At 58.3% G+C, this 11,492-nt stretch overlaps 6 protein-coding genes across 6 annotated transcripts in view; 1 reads left to right on the forward strand and 5 right to left on the reverse strand.

The window, feature by feature from the left end:
- Window positions 1–68: 68 nt before the first annotated feature.
- On the reverse strand, window positions 69–1,292 carry F5Z01DRAFT_681025 (uncharacterized protein; the record flags this gene model as incomplete). Its single annotated transcript, XM_046265645.1, has 3 exons — window positions 69–209; window positions 267–841; window positions 893–1,292. 3 exons carry the CDS (start codon window positions 1,290–1,292, stop codon window positions 69–71), a joined length of 1,116 nt encoding a protein of 371 aa, XP_046118887.1.
- On the reverse strand, window positions 1,212–2,741 carry F5Z01DRAFT_62684 (uncharacterized protein). The gene is made up of 3 exons (XM_046261506.1): window positions 2,380–2,741; window positions 1,676–2,317; window positions 1,212–1,414 (listed from the first exon to the last, which is right to left on the reverse strand). Coding segments are annotated over exons 1-2 (618 nt in total). The 5' UTR covers window positions 2,381–2,741; the 3' UTR covers window positions 1,212–1,414; window positions 1,676–1,700.
- On the reverse strand, window positions 2,742–4,974 carry F5Z01DRAFT_62683 (uncharacterized protein). Its single transcript, XM_046261505.1, has one exon. It carries the CDS (start codon window positions 4,844–4,846, stop codon window positions 3,104–3,106), a length of 1,743 nt encoding a protein of 580 aa, XP_046118889.1. The 5' UTR covers window positions 4,847–4,974; the 3' UTR covers window positions 2,742–3,103.
- Window positions 4,975–5,114: 140 nt separating this feature from the next.
- F5Z01DRAFT_681027 (Alpha/Beta hydrolase protein) lies at window positions 5,115–6,606 on the reverse strand (the record flags this gene model as incomplete). Its single annotated transcript, XM_046265646.1, has 4 exons — window positions 5,115–5,148; window positions 5,190–5,350; window positions 5,406–6,246; window positions 6,305–6,606. 4 exons carry the CDS (start codon window positions 6,604–6,606, stop codon window positions 5,115–5,117), a joined length of 1,338 nt encoding a protein of 445 aa, XP_046118890.1.
- A 365-nt stretch (window positions 6,607–6,971) lies between these two features.
- On the forward strand, window positions 6,972–9,934 carry F5Z01DRAFT_686164 (rab-GTPase-TBC domain-containing protein). Its single transcript, XM_046265977.1, has 5 exons — window positions 6,972–7,470; window positions 7,526–7,684; window positions 7,744–8,252; window positions 8,298–8,440; window positions 8,492–9,934. The coding sequence occupies exons 1-5, from the start codon at window positions 7,324–7,326 to the stop codon at window positions 9,685–9,687; spliced, it is 2,154 nt and encodes a 717-aa protein (XP_046118891.1). The 5' UTR covers window positions 6,972–7,323; the 3' UTR covers window positions 9,688–9,934.
- F5Z01DRAFT_681029 (major facilitator superfamily) overlaps window positions 9,786–11,492 on the reverse strand; it is a gene marked incomplete at both ends in the record, with an annotated part of 1,819 nt that continues 112 nt past the window's right edge. The window contains 2 exons of the mRNA XM_046265647.1: window positions 9,786–10,797; window positions 10,878–11,314. Of these exons, the coding sequence (XP_046118892.1) occupies window positions 9,786–10,797; window positions 10,878–11,314 (1,449 nt within the window). The remainder of the gene's footprint in view (window positions 10,798–10,877; window positions 11,315–11,492) is intronic.

Here is an 11,492-nt window from a genome sequence, read left to right on the forward strand (position 1 = left end):
AGAATAATCCGTCATGGTACAAAGAAGCGATGAAACAAGGCAGCAAATCGTGAGGGACCCATGTGGGATTACTCCGACTCTTGCTGCACCTGGCTGCGGCGCATCTTCTCGGCCTCTAGGTTCTCGTACAGCAAGAACAGTGCAGTCTCGTTGGCCTTGGAAGTACCCATGATGGTAAACATTCGCTCGCCGGTCTCATCATGAGGGGCCTGCGGACACACTATGTTAGATGACTGACGTTGAAGACAGGGTGTCTAGAAGCCTACCTTGGCGATGGAGATGCGGGCACCCGACTGCTTGCGGATCTCACTGATCTTGCTACCAGCACGGCCGATGATGCACCCAACCATATCGGCGGGAATGCTGATGTTCTGCGTGAGAATTTCCTCGCCATTATCATCGTGAGTAGGTGGACCCCGGCCAGCGGCATCCGAGTCGGAGCGTCGGCCGAAGGCGCGCGGCGCGCCCTCACTGAAGTCTGCGCCGTTACCGGTCCTCATGAGGCGCGAGGCATTGTAGTCAGACCGTCCAGGGGGAGAGCCGTAGGTACCAGTGCTCTGGGAAGCGCCGCCTCCGGGTTGCGTACGGACAACGGGGTTGTAGAGAACAGTGCCGGTGCCACGCTGCCAATCATCCACGAGGCACTTGCAAATCTCCCAGATCGCGCGCTGGATGCCCTCGGGCGTGCCTTGGACCTCAACAATGCGCTCAGTTGACTGCGGCAGCATTTCCTTCTGCGCAACCATGCGCACACCAGACGAGTCCTGGATGTGCTTGATCTTGAGGCCTTGGCGACCGATGATGGTGCCCATCTGGTTGTGGGAGATGAGGAGCTTGATGGCTTGATGGGGTCAGTACAGTATTCACGTTATAGTAGGTGGTATGCACGTACGGTGAGTCCCATTGCTTGAGACAAGCCCTCCCATTCCCATGGCAGGAGCACCCTCCAGTAGAGCGCGAGCAACGATGGCGTATGCTTGAGAGATGGCTTCGCAGCCTCCGGTGATGGTGAGGACACGGTCGTGAACGCCTTGGACCACTTTACTAACGCCGGCTTTGACGCCAGTTTCGTCCCGAAGGTCCGCAACGTTCTTGCCACCCTTGCCGATGATCACACCAGCCTCCTTGGAGGAGACAATAGCGCGGAGAGTCAGCTGAGCCTGAGCATACTCCTCGTCGGTCCGAGGTGCGGGCTCGCCATCGGGACCCAAGCGTTCGTCCATCTTAAGGTTGTCCATCTGTTCGTGGATGTCGCCGCCGTTGGAAGGCTGGATATCCTGGGGAGCGGACATGATGGCGAGGGCCAAACGAAGGAGGGTTGGGGATTCGTAGGAGAATGAGCTTCGTGAAGCAGGGGGGAAGCTCGAGAGGAGAGCAGAGTATGGGCTTGGCGGATCGCGGAGTTTCAGACGGACTGTTGATGCATCTGTTAGCTCAAGTGTAGGTGGTAGGGATCTATGGAAGCTCGTGTGGTTGAGAGGGCCTGGGTTTCCGGGAACGCCACCAGACGCGGCAAGCGCAAACTGACTGACGTTGACCACGGTGCGGCAGGAAGTCGCGAAACGCGGCGCGGCGCTCTTGGTACCGAAATGGGCGGCGGCAGTGTTTGCCACGGAAAGCGCAAGAAACCACGTGAGAAAAAAGGGCAACGGCGCCGATGGCAAACCGTACGTACCTGGTAACTTGGAGTCCAGTCGCGTTCAGGGAAGGCGGGGCGGGGTATCGAGGAGGCGACGGGGTCTTTTAGGTCGCGAGAGTGGCGCGTAATCACCGGCGATCGCTGTGATGGTGCGCTGCGCGAGGTACTTGACGAGCAGGCCAGAAGCTTTAGCTTGGTAACGCGCGAGAGTCGGAGAGAAAGCAATCGCAAACGATAAGTTAGTGGTTTGCGATGGGCGGCGCGCGCGCGACAGCTTATGATTTAATGGCGGGGTTCGCGTGCAAGGGTGCGTGCTGCTGGCAGCAGCTGCTGGTCGGCAGAGGGCGGGCGTCGGTGGGTGGGATGGGGATTGTTGATGACTGGACTGGAGTCGATCTAATAGCAGTGTGCAGAAGGCACAGTGAAGACGACTGGACTGGAGAGGCGGGACGAAGCGGGTAGGGAGGAATAGAGGCGGTAGAGAGAGAGGGAAGGTGAGAGACGGAGAGAGGGAATGGAGTTGAAAGCGAGAAGAGGGAGAAGGTGAGAGAGAAAGGTGAAGTGAGGGAGCAAGCGTGGGCGACTGGAGGGCGAGAGACAAATGACTGATCTGATGCGATGGTGGCCGTGGCTCGGATCTCCTGATGCTCGTCCTGAATGGCCGGCAGCCGGCTGGCACTGTGGGCACAAGCAAGGTACGTTACTACTAGGTACTAGTCGAGGGGTTCCGTGGCGCCTACTCGTTGAAGCTATCACAGCTAGACTGGATGAGGGTACCTTTACAGGTGCTCTAGAACATCAACAGGTGTCTCACCAACAGCACATGTTTCCCCAGCCACCGGCAAAGTCTCGTTACTCCATGTCTGCCTGCATGGTCTGAGTCTCGACGACCACCCGTAGACTATCACCTCACCGCTGCTACTCCCCCATACTGACTTTGGGGTGGTTCCATGTCTCTGTCTCATGCGGCAGCCCCACCGCTGCGCATCCAGTCAGCCGCCACTGTCCAGTCCCCCAGCCAGCGATGCGACCCCAGCCTTTAATAACACTCGACAGGTGGTGGTGTCACTACCGCGGAGTGCATATGACAGACCAACACCTATGTAGTAGTCTAGATAGGTCCCAGCCTAGGAATCACTTGAGCCAATTGCCTGCATAATCACACTCTTGGGGACGGGGGTTGCTCATGTGCCGGTCAAGCAGTGACGCCTCCTCCGTGACGGGAGACTACTTGCGCTGTTTGCATTGAACAATTCGGGGTGTATCAGGTATCGAGGACATGTCCGTCACCAACCATGGCCAGCTGTTCTATGCGGCACCCTGCACACAATGAATGCCCTGGCGCTGCAGTGCCACCAAGTCACATAGCATCGCGGCGCGTCCCTCATGCAACCGCACGCTGGGGTACCATTGGGCTGATATCACCAAGCACAACCATGCCGCAATAACGCAAAGTAGCCAAAGTCACCTCTGCCGCAGGGCCTGCTCGTGCTCGACCCAGAAGTTCTTGCACGCGCGATGACCCCAGTGCTCCACCCACCACTCGCCAAAGCTGTCCTCGACATCATAGTCGACCTTGGCGACCCGTTCATCCCTCTTGAGGCCGCAGATGACGCATGGCTTGGGCGCCGTGGGCACGAGCTTGGCCGTCTGGATCTGCATGTTCTCGCTGATCTCGGGGACCCTGAGAGACGACGTCTTGCCCGAGCTGTTGGTGGCCGCCACGGCCGATCGTAGTCTCCCCACGTACTCGCGCCATGCGGCCGCCACGTCGGCCGCGTCGCGATCTTCCCTGACGCTTTGTGTCTTGTCGACACCGGCGAGCTTCATGCCCTTGCTCCCCGCGACGGAGATGGACATGCTCTTGGCCAATATCTTGTCCCTGTGCCATCGGTGCTTCCGTCCAGCAATCACACGTCCGGCTGTCGTGGCGATCATGATGTACCCGCGCAGAAAGTCTGCTGCCTTGGGATCCGAGAGAACGCGCTCCTTGATGGACGCTGTCTGTCCTGCCGTAGGTTTGAACAGAGTATCGCCAGCTTTGAAGAGGCCGGGGAAGGCAGAAAGAAGGACCGAAGGAGGCGGCACGTTCATCGGCGGTGGTTGATCGTCGTCTGCTGCTGCTGGCTGAGATGGCTGTGGCGACGGTTTGGAGTCCCGTTCCCAGTTGTCAGTGGTAGGGGCGGGAGTTGGTTTCGTGATGCTAGGAGCTGGTTTGGATTCAAAATCGTCCCACGCGTTCCACTGGTCATCGTCATCATCAACGAGCGTTGCCTCTTTTAGTCTGCTTGGCTTGTTTGCCGCCAACGGTTTCTGTGGTCTCGCCTTCTCTTGTGTCTGAGCCTTTGCTGTTGCGCCGAAGCCATGCGGCGTTGATGGCTTCACTGGCGTCGCCTCTGCGTATGACGGTGGGTCTTCCAGTGACAATAGATCCATGGAGGGTGGCTGTGAGACCTGCGGCGCAGGAGCCTTTGGCCTCGATTCAACGAGAGCTGGCGCCGCCTTGGGCTGCGTGGTCGGGACAGTCTCGAAATCGCCAAAGTCGTCGTCCTCATCAAAATCATCCTCATCATCCTCGTCGCCACCTTCCAGCTCAAAGTCCTCGGCATCGAACATGACATTCGGATTAGAGGGCTGTTTGAGCTTCGGTTTTGTATCTTTGGCTTTTCCATGTTTACCGACATCAACAAGGTTATCGTTGATAATGTCCATGGTGTCGGCGCGCACAAGTCGAGGCTCGCCAATGCTTTTCAAGGAGGCTGCATTGGGAGCATTGTCTAACGTACGCTGTTGCGTAGTTTGACTTGTCGAAAGGGACGGCTTCTCAAACGCTTCCCACGGGTCTGCCTGTGAAACTGACGGAGAAGCCTGCGCCTGCGTCTTCAATCCACTGAACTGCGACGATATCTGCGAGGTTACCGGCGAGGCCCCCAGCCCGGCAAGCTGCGTTGCTGAAGACTTATTCACGCTGCTGTCTGCCGTCTCAAAGTCACCCCAACCATCATCATCGTCTTCTGCAGCCGCAGGCTGGGTGCTCGCTTGCGCAGCTGGAGCGGCCCCCCATCCGGTGCCTCCCTGGGTAGGGAGGTTGCCCCAAGCCTGCGTCTGATGCAAGCAGTGGGAGCTATTGTCTGAGCTCTGCTGTTTCTGCTGCTGCGCCTGATCGCTCGGTGGGCTGTTGAACTCAGCAAACAGGTCTGCGGACATTTTCTCGTAAAAAATGATGCATGGTATTGAAGACTCCCAAGACGACCATAAGGCAAAAATACGACGACCTGGGTAATTAGTTGGACGAGCGTCGATTGCTGAGATGAGGTCGAAGTCGGACGTCGTAATGAGCTGGGCGGATTACGCTGGGTGGGGCGACGTCGTTTCACGTGGGCCAGCCAGGACCAACAAATAAGTGCTGATGACTTCACTCCAATCTCGTACTCTTGCCTTGCCATGAAACAGAACAACAGCCATGCGTAGTCTACTAATCAATTACAGCCCACCAAACCATCCGCGCCCTTGCGCCAAAAGATTTGAGATGAGCTCTGCACCCACGGACCCTTGGCGTATCCTCCCGACATCGGACAGCTCCTCGTCGCCAAAGAAGGCCCAAATGTCCTCTGCCAACGCCTCTGGGCTCTCCCACGACGCAAAGTGGCCGCCTTTGTCGTGGAGATAGCGAGCCTTGACATTCCCCGTGCGCTGGGCCCACTCGAGAGGCTGTGGATGGATATCGTCAGCAGAAGCATAGACCAGGTCGCGCGACTCAACTCACAATGCGGTAGAAGATGTCCTTTGGAAACTCCGAAACCCCAATGGGCTGCTTCACATAAGGCAGGCTATGGAAGCCGGTGGCATTGAAGGCGCCTGCCGCAGCGCCCTCCTTGTAGATTCTCAGGGGGCCGTACGGGCCCTGTATCCAGTGCATCATGGTCCACGTGATGATCTCTTGGGGCGTCCAGATTTCGACATTCTCGACTGCCGGCCACATGGCATCATACAGCCACATGGCGAGACCAATGGGGCTATCGGTGATGGCAAAGCCGAGACGAAGGGGCCTGGTCTGCTGGATTTGACCATAGCCCCAATGCTCACCGATGAACTGGTCATGCAACGTGATGAAGGAAGCCTCGTCCTCCGAGGTTTCACCAAGCTCGTGACGTTCTCGATCCTCCTCGGAGGGGGATACCGTCCAAAAGCTGTTCAGCCCCGACACGACTGATTCGGGATACAGATTGGCCTGGTAACGCATGATGATGCCTCCAGCATCACCGCCCTGCATAACGTACCTCCGGTACCCCAGCTGTCGCATGAGCTGGTCAAAGGCGTGAGCGGCCTCGATGTAGCCAAAGCCCGGGCGAGTGGGCGCTGGAGAAAAGGCAAACCCAGGAATTGAGGGTGCGACAACGTGGAAAGCTGGCAAGTCATCGCGCGGGGGGTGAGTCAGGTAGTTGATCAGAGGGCCAACTTCGAGAAAGGACCCTGGCCATCCGTGAACGAAGAGCAAGGGGATCGCATCCTGGCGGGGCGATACATGGTGAACAAAGTGCAAAGGCACAGACTCCTTGTACTGCGAGACCCTGGCAATGTCGACAGTGGTTGTATACTGCTCAAACCTAGCAGCAGTCAGGCTCATCTATGCATCATCATCATGGGTGAGGTTAGGTGAGGTACTGCTCGTTCAAAGCCCGCTGTACTTGGAACCAGTCGTAGTCGTTGACCCAGTGGTCACGCACAGATGTGGCATCCTCCAGTGCAGGCCCTTCTGTGTGATCGGGCTGATCAATGGGCGTGGGCAGGCGTGTCAAGCCCACGCGTAATTTGGTCTGTGCGATGAATTCCTCATCGACGTCAATCTGAAATGGGGCTGGCGTCTTGCCAAAGGTCGCCTTGAAGTTCAAGTCGCTGCCCTGTGCTGCACGAGCAACGGCCGCCAAGGGGCTCAGGAGGAGAACAGAGACACCTTGGATTCGCATGGTGAGAAAATAGAGTTGAATATGGTCGAGGATTACATCAAGGAAAGAAAAAACGACAAGAGATTCATGTTGGATGAAATTAAAAGGGGAAAACGAAACAAGGGAGTCCATTCACGCCTGACCTGCTGATATAATGTTAATAACATGACGACAAGGCACAAGTATCGATGGCCAATCACGAGGCCAGAATTGGCGGGAGAGGCGCCCCACACTAGTCAGAATTGTGGACACAAATAGTCGACAGCGAGAAAAGCAGATGACGGCTGATTAGGCAGGAATTCAATACGACATTCCCATGAAAAGCTGAGGGATAAGTTCAAATACACTATAGAATTCATCTTAATTCTCGATAGATCAGGAAATCTCACTTTGCTGGCAGCAGATGTCATCTGTAGCTCGGATGCCCAAGGTCCGGTCCTGCAGTATTTCTGTCACCAAGATGGGGTTCAATTCCGCCGTCAACCTTGCTCAATCGCGCAGGAGAGGATCCAATGACGAACCTCACAATCCAGGCCAAGCTGAACTCCCAATCCTCAACCAACAACATTGAACATCCTATGCATAACACCGTATGACCTCTACATTGATCCACAGACATTTCCCGTGCACATGGACCTCTGATGCCAACGAATGAGCCGCCGCCTCAGCGCTCTTACTCCAAATCACAATGCGCCCTGTGGATGAGATCCAGTGAGTCCTCTCCTCCATCTGCGTGGCATGTCGCGCCTGTCTCACGCCGAACCAAGGCTACGATGGCGCGCAACACAAACCCACGGCGCAAGTCGCGATGACATGCAACGTGCCGTGCGGTACACTGGCGCCGCCAGCCCGTGCATCTCCGGTCTGAGGTCTGTCTGCTGGAAGGTATGCGCTATCCCTGCTCGATGCCTTGTGAGAGCTCACCTTCTCATGATGCCAGATCCTCCTCTTGTCCAAGACGAACGAGACAGACTGGATCAGTGTCTTGCGCGAGGCGCGCGACGAATATCAGAAACGCAGAGATGCGCTGCTACAGTACATCAAGCACCCTGAGGCTCTGGCCGAGCTCAAGGTTGATCCGCTGGCGGATGATCCTACCGTAAGGCCCCTTGTGTGACATGGAAAGAGATGCATGTGATTGCTGACTGTAGTCTCCAGTCTCCTTGGAACACCATTCGGCAAGACGAGCTCATCCGCTCAGAGATCCAACAGGATGTGCAAAGGCTGCCCGACGAGGCCAATTACCATGATGAGCGCATACAGACCATGATCCTGGATGTGCTCTTTGTCTACTGCAAGATGTATCCCGACAGGGGCGGCTACCGCCAGGGCATGCACGAGTTGCTCGCGCCCATTGTCCACGTACTCGAGGCAGACGCCATCGACCGGGGCGCACTTGCTGATGAGCATGACCTGGACGAGACCCTACTTGATCTTACCAGCTCAGACTTTGTTGAACACGATGCCTACGTCCTGTTCTGCAAAGTCATGGACGGCGCGCAGTCCTTCTATGCTCTCAACGATGAAGCGGCCTCGCGGAGCCAGGCCCAATCATCCACGATTGTGGAGCGCAGCAAGTTCATACACGAAGTTTGCCTCCAAAAGGTCGACCCTGAGCTGGCGGCACACCTCATCAGCGTGGAGATTCTTCCCCAGATATTCCTCATGTAAGCTCTCTGTCCATGGAGATGAACCGGTCTAACAAGATGCAGACGTTGGGTCCGGCTGCTCTTTAGCCGCGAGTTCCCCTTTGACCAGTTCTTGATGCTGTGGGACACTATCTTCGCAGTCGACCCATCCTTGGACTTGATAGACCTCATCTGTGTATCGATGCTGATACGGATACGCTGGCAGTGTGAGTGATGTGGGCCTATGTGTGGCTGGGTTCTTGACTGACAGCAGGCAGTGCTTAAAGCTGATTATTCAGTCTGCCTGCAGCTTTTACTGCGGTATCCTCCGCCAGACGAAGCTAATGGACCGAGCACCTTTGTCGACGATGCCTTGCATCTTCGAGGCCATCTCGACGGCGCCGGTGGCTCCACGCTCATCGTGAAGTACACAGGCAAGATGCCCGCCAATGTCAAATCGCCCGACATCTCAGCGCCCTCGACACCTAGCTTCCGCCCTTTCAACGCCCTCCGCCAGCGCAGCCTGGCCATGCGCTCCCCCTTGAACTCACCGCCTTCCTTCATGGCCCAGCAAGCTGGCGTGGAAGCCATTCTCTCCAACGCCGCCAAGGGTGCCAAGGGAGTGCTCGACCGTGGCGAGAAGCTGGGCATCAACCAAGCAGTCCGCGACGCCATGGGTGAGATTCGCCGAAACATGCAGAACTTTAACGAGGCGCGCTACCAGCCGGGCCCGACCAAGGAGATCCTCAGCGAGGAGGGCGCCGCGACCGCGTTGGCGGCCATGGAGAAGCGGAACCTGCAGTTGGCGTGCATGCTGGACGACACGATTACGAGTCTCAAACTGGTGTCGGCAGGGAAGCTGGCAGACGATGAGGAGAAGACTAAGAGTCTGGAGATGATTGAGGTGGCCGCGGCGAAGATTCAATTTGTCAAAATCTACCTCGAGGACTCGGCCATGGAGATGCCGGCTGCTGATCCGCCCGCGCCAGAGGAAGATGTCGACGCCATGGGCACGGATGCAAAAGAAACCGCTACTGGCACCACCGCATTGAATGTCGACGACGTCAACAACATCTCGAACCTCAGCCTGGCGCTTGATGCACCCACCATCGAAGACGACCAAGCTGCAGAGCTAGCCGAGAAGCGGGACACTGAGTCACCGAAACCTGCCCCCAAGCTGGAGCCACCAATGTCCGCGGCCTCGCGTGCTATTCGCCCGGCAGCCGTGCCGACGCGGTCGACACTGGCGCAGTCGTCGTTCTCTTGGATGCTCGAACCGGACGAGTCCAAGCAGAGCTCGGGCGAAGCAGCCAAGGCCAAGTCGCCGCCGCCGTCAGGCCACAAGAAGCGGTCTTCGAACAACGCGAGCCGCGAGAGAAATGCGTTCCTTTTTGGTGAGCCAACGGCCGATCCGCAAGGCCGCGATCCGCCACGCGATGACATCTTTGGCCTGGAGCCTCTGCGCAAGACATGAAGGGACGAAGACAGCACAGAACAAGGCGTACTTGATCATCATTGACACATGTACATACATCATATATATAGACGGCGCGCACAGCGCAAACCCTCTCGTCACTTCTTCAACGGCCTCTCCCTGATCCAGAACGAGACCACGAAGCCCATGACCAGGAAGATGAGGGTGGGGCCGTACCCGCCCAACGTCGCCAGCTTGTAGCTCTCCTTGACCTGCGCGGCCTGCCACGGAGACAGCTTGTGGATGAACTCGAGGCTCTGCCGGACGCCCTCTTCGATCTTTTTCGCCTCGTCACCGTCCGGGAAGCGTGCCGCGAGCTGCGTGCGCAGGACTTGCTGCAGCGAGGCGGCGCTAAGGCTGACGCCGATGCTCGAGCCGAGAGAGCGGAAGAGATAGGAGGACGCGACGACGAGAGCCATGTCCTCGGTGGCCGAGTTGGCGATCAAGCCGACGAGGGTCGTTGTCACGACAGCCGAGTAGCCCAGGGCCATGAGGAACGTCCCCGCCACCTCGCCCAGGCCATCTTGGAACCACACCGACACCGTCAGCGGGACGATGGCCACCAGCCCCAGGCCCATGCTCAGCACCGTGATCCAGTAGTACCGCTCCGTGCGACGGATGATCCAGCCCCCTCCCACCGAGGCGATCACGACGGCGACCATGGCCGGCACGAGGTAGGCACCGCTCCTCGTGGCGCTCGCCCCCAGCACGGCCTGGAAGAACAGGGGCACGAAGAAGAGCACGCCAATGTACGCGGCCGAGGCGGCAAAGTTGACGAGGTAGCACGCAAACAGGCTCTTGTCGAATATGACGTGGCCCGGGGCAAAGGGGTACGCGGCGAACCTGACCTCGACGAGGACAAAGGCGGCGAAGACCACCGGGGCGAGACACAGGGCCACGACGGTCAGTGTGTGGGACCAGCCGAGGTTGGAGCCTGCGTCGAGGCCGAGGAGCAGGGCGACGACGGCAGCGATGAGAGTGAGGGCGCCGAGAAAGTCGATCTGGCGGATCTTGGCGGACCAGTTCTCGTGCGGTGGTGATGGCACGTCCACGACGTAGTAGACCGCGACGAAGCCGATGATGCAGAGGGGCACCTGTCCGAGGAACGACCTACAAGGAACTTGTCAGCAGGCAGGCAGACAGGCACCAGACCTGTCCTCTTGGGGGGGGGGGAAAGACTCGATACGCACCATCTCCAGCCGACAGAGTCAGCGAGGAAGCCGCCCAGGGGCGCGCCGACCGAGGTGCCGACGCTGGCGATGATGTTCATGTAACCCTGCCAGATGCCCCTGTCCCGCAGCGGGACGAGGTCCGCGGTGAGGATGGAGACGACGGCGTTCATGCCGCCGCCACCGATGCCCGCGAGGGCCCTGGCGACGCAGAGCTGGACAATGTCCCGCGCGAGGCCGCAGCCGAGACACCCGACGGCGAAGACGGCATAGGCGAAGAGCAGGCAGGGTTTCCGGCCAAAGATGTCGCTGAGCTTGCCGTAGAGGGGCTGGAAGGAGGTCAGGGTGAGAAAGTACGAGGTGGCGATCCAGCTGGTGCTGTTGAGGGCGTGGAGCTCGGAGCCGATGCGGGCGTAGGTCGCGACGGCGAGGAGCTGGTCGATGGCCATGAGGAAGAGCTTGGAGGCGCGTATTCATGTCAGCCAGGGAAGAGTCCGCGGGGCGCTGAGATGGCACGGGGGGGGGGGGGGGGGGGGGGGGGGGGGTTTACAAAAAACCCCCCCCCGGGCAAAAAAGGCCCCAGGTAGGCCCCGGGTTTTTGAAGGTGGGCGTTTCAGGCGGGGTTGGAGGGGGGGT

The sequence above is a fragment of the Emericellopsis atlantica genome, assembly GCF_019669845.1.
Source record: "Emericellopsis atlantica unplaced genomic scaffold F5Z01scaffold_11, whole genome shotgun sequence".
Lineage (NCBI taxonomy): Eukaryota > Fungi > Ascomycota > Sordariomycetes > Hypocreales > Bionectriaceae > Emericellopsis > Emericellopsis atlantica.